The sequence below is a fragment of the Adiantum capillus-veneris genome, chromosome 11 (genome assembly GCF_014529385.1).
Source record: "Adiantum capillus-veneris isolate H3 chromosome 11, ASM1452938v2, whole genome shotgun sequence".
In the NCBI taxonomy this organism is placed as follows: Eukaryota; Viridiplantae; Streptophyta; class Polypodiopsida; order Polypodiales; family Pteridaceae; genus Adiantum; species Adiantum capillus-veneris.
In genome coordinates, this window is record NC_140941.1 from 155,591,057 (window position 1) to 155,594,264 (window position 3,208).

General features: G+C 43.3%; 1 protein-coding gene across 2 annotated transcripts in view; it reads right to left on the reverse strand.

Annotated features, from left to right (window-relative positions):
- Window positions 1-1,526, reverse strand: part of LOC147448275 (uncharacterized) — a 56,331-nt gene extending 54,805 nt beyond the window's left edge. The window contains exons 1-3 of one of the 2 annotated variants that reach the window (XM_086524130.1): window positions 1,297-1,526; window positions 704-1,165; window positions 1-454 (exon numbers count right to left, since the gene is read on the reverse strand). The exon at window positions 1-454 is cut by the window's left edge and continues 263 nt beyond it. In XM_086524130.1, the coding sequence (XP_086380256.1) occupies window positions 1-454; window positions 704-1,144 (895 nt within the window). In that variant the 5' untranslated portion in view covers window positions 1,145-1,165; window positions 1,297-1,526. Of the gene's footprint in view, window positions 455-703 lie in introns of both variants that reach the window. The other variant, XM_086524128.1, reaches the window with a different exon arrangement.
- Window positions 1,527-3,208: the final 1,682 nt, after the last annotated feature.

Below are 3,208 nucleotides of genomic sequence, written 5' to 3' on the forward strand. Positions count from 1 at the left end.
AATGCATGGCAAAGGTGTGGAACAACTCCCATTTGCTAGCTTGAAGTCTTTCTAGAACTTTCTCAGGGGGCTTAGGAAAAGCCTTCATAGGACCCACTTCCCAACCCATGTGAGGAGGTTCTGTAAAGCTGAAGCGTTGCAAAAGTGATGTGTCAACATCCCCATTCCTACTACAGCTGTTAGAGTTAGCATCTCCGGCACGCCTAGCTTCCCAATGGTCGTGATGCTTGTTCACATCCATAATAGTGGACTGCAAAGGTTTTCTCCTTGCAGTAGGCCATGACCGGCTATTTAGGGCCTCCCGCAAAGCCATGTTCTCTTCTGTTAATCTTTGGAGCTGCACTAAAAGATCCTGTTTTGCCTTGTCCAGGCAAGCAACCTGCACCTTCAGCTTTGCTCTTTCCACCATTACTTGTTGCCACCGCTCTGCGACCTTGCCCAGAACAAATCTCACCTACAAAAAATATTTTTCTTTTAGCTGCAATTATTAGAGCATAATAATAAAAAGTAATCACTGGTGTTGGGTAAAAAACTACGATTTTTTAAAAGAAAAAATAACAAAGAAAATGTTTTTGCAATTTCAAACATAAGACATAAATTTGAAATCAAAAAAAAAAACATAAAACAAGTAGCTTGACAGACGAATTTGCAATCTTCCTTGATTACAGGGTTTATGGTAATTTAAGGTAACTAATGCACTGACCTGCACGTCTTCGTCATCCACCCCACGCCTTTGGCCCCCTTCTGACTCTCGTTCACTTGAGCTCCTTGCTTCCGAAGCCCTAGCAGCATCTGGAGTCGTGCAGTCAGTAGGTGGGGTTCGTGCAGTCAGTGATGAACTATCTCTATATTGTTTTTCAACCCCTGAATGAGTTCCATTTGCAGTCACATCTCCAAACAAGTCCACAAAATTGTCATCGCCTGACTCAAAAGGAGAGGACTGCAGACCTGCATCTTGATCGTACAAAGGGATAAGAGATGAAAGGCCTTCTACACAATGCCTGCAAACGGGGCAGGCTGCCTCACTGCGAAACCATGTCACTGCACATGGCTCACAGAATACATGCCCACATGGCGTTATACGAGCGTGAGAGGTTCCCAGTGAGGAGGCACTCTCAAAGCAGATCTTACAGGAAAGCCCCATGTCAAGAAGATCTTCAAAAATCTGGTTTTTCACATGGTTTTAGCTTGAATCAGACCCAGCGTTGTGGATAATGATCATTTTGAATATACTACATACTACATGAGCATCTGTGCCATGCGAAATATCAGCATGTTTAAGACAAAGTTCTTGACCTTCTTGTTGAGTAAAAATGCCTCTTTGAAGAGAATCGGAACACAATCTATGTGACAGACGAAGAAGCTCAACAAAATGTGCTCTTCTCAGCTGGGAGCTTCTGGGATGGCGAAATACGTCAAGCATCAGTTTGGTGCGCTTGCTTACGACAGAATCCAGGGCAATGGGTTCCTTAACCTGCAGCACGGCAAGTGAGAGGCGACCTGAGAGGAGTTAAAAATGGCCTAACGACTACTTACTACAAACTACTAAACATTGTTGTTTTGCTTTGGCAAATTGTGTTTGGTTGCGTTAATTTACCTCGTGGAAGGCAAAAGACAACTTTAAAAAAAACAACAATATGCAGCACTGAAAAAGATGTCGAGCGAGACAAAAGACATTGGAGTGTGAAGCTAATTGGGCCTTGAGACTCGAGGTGTTGTACACATATGATAAGTAAGTGTTGGAGTGTGCAACAGTGGAAGAGACAGAAACTAGAGAGAGAGAGAGAGAGAGAGAGAGAGAGAGAGATCTCGATGAATAACTCTAAAGGTGATAGGATACAAGGATACAGTGAATGGAGCTTGGCCGCACATATAAAGTTTGCCATTGTTGAGTTGGGCAAACCCTTTAACAATACCCAACACAAAATACCCAAATTTTGGAGAAAAAAAGAAAATGGGCAAAATTATTGGCGGAAACCCTACCCACAACCAAGGCATGTGTGCACGAATGAAAGTTGATAAGTAGGAGGGAAAGCATCTTGAAGGTGAACATAAATCTCTAACGTCCCCTCAACAACAAATGCTGAGAAGTTGTAGAGGAAAATGTCAAAGTTCTCACAGATTTTGAAGACCAAAATGAGCCAAAAACCACGACATGTCCAATGCCAAGTGATCATGACCCTAGTGGAGGTTGCATTGATCGTCGCCCATGGAAGCTACAAATGTCCAAGAAAGGGAGCAAGTCAATCAAAGATGAGCATATCATTGCCCATCGGCTAAGGGGAAGCAGGCAGAGAAGAGGTGCCCCCTGAATAAAAACCCTCTGACTAAAGGAGAAAGGTTGTCGTGAGGTTGAGAAGAAAGCGGTAACACTTCAAGTCCAAAAGAGTTGACATAGGAGGTGGTAAAGGGCAAATGAAGAGACTAAAGGGAAATCCTCTCACAATTGATTAATCGGCCAAGGCATTGGGAGTAGCAGAGTTAGAAGTTGACCCAATGAACCACCAACATTTGCTACTTTGTGATGATCATGCCATCTCTAATAGCATCTAGTTGTTGTATGCCCGTGTCATCGACAATAGGTATACATAACATCACGTCCTTTTGCTAGGTAGCAGTATCGAGGTAAGCTTTCACAGTAGCTTTGCCATCACAAGTTGTTGCTAAAGTTGTCTCTCCCATAGGAAATTCAAAGGTACCTCTATCCTGAATATGCTAAGAAATATGCTACAAGGTAGGTAGAAAATCCTCCCAAGTGATAGGATGAGTAGAGGAGACAAGTGACGGGTAGAGAGAATCGGACAAAAATTGGCCAACAATCTAGTAGCCATAAATATATAGAAGTGATCACATTGCCACATGAAAAGCTCATCTCAAAGCTATTCCATGCAAGCAATCAAGGCATGAAGGAAAGAGAACTACAAGAATTGAAGGTGTTGGGGTTAAAGGCGGTTAAGACTTTGCCCCGGGTAGACGTCCGGTGTCTAACCACCCACTGACTCCACTAACTTACCCTTATTCTTTGTATACATAGAAGATTAGGAGTGAGTGTTGCTTCTTGCCACTCTGCTCCACCTCACTCTATGTGTTCTCTCCCTCTCTCCTTCTCACTCTCCGCACATACACCGCATTTGTGCATCCCTTCAATTGTTGGGGTTAATGGCCAGTGACAGGTTTTGTCAGTTTCAAACACAGATTGGTGCTCTTT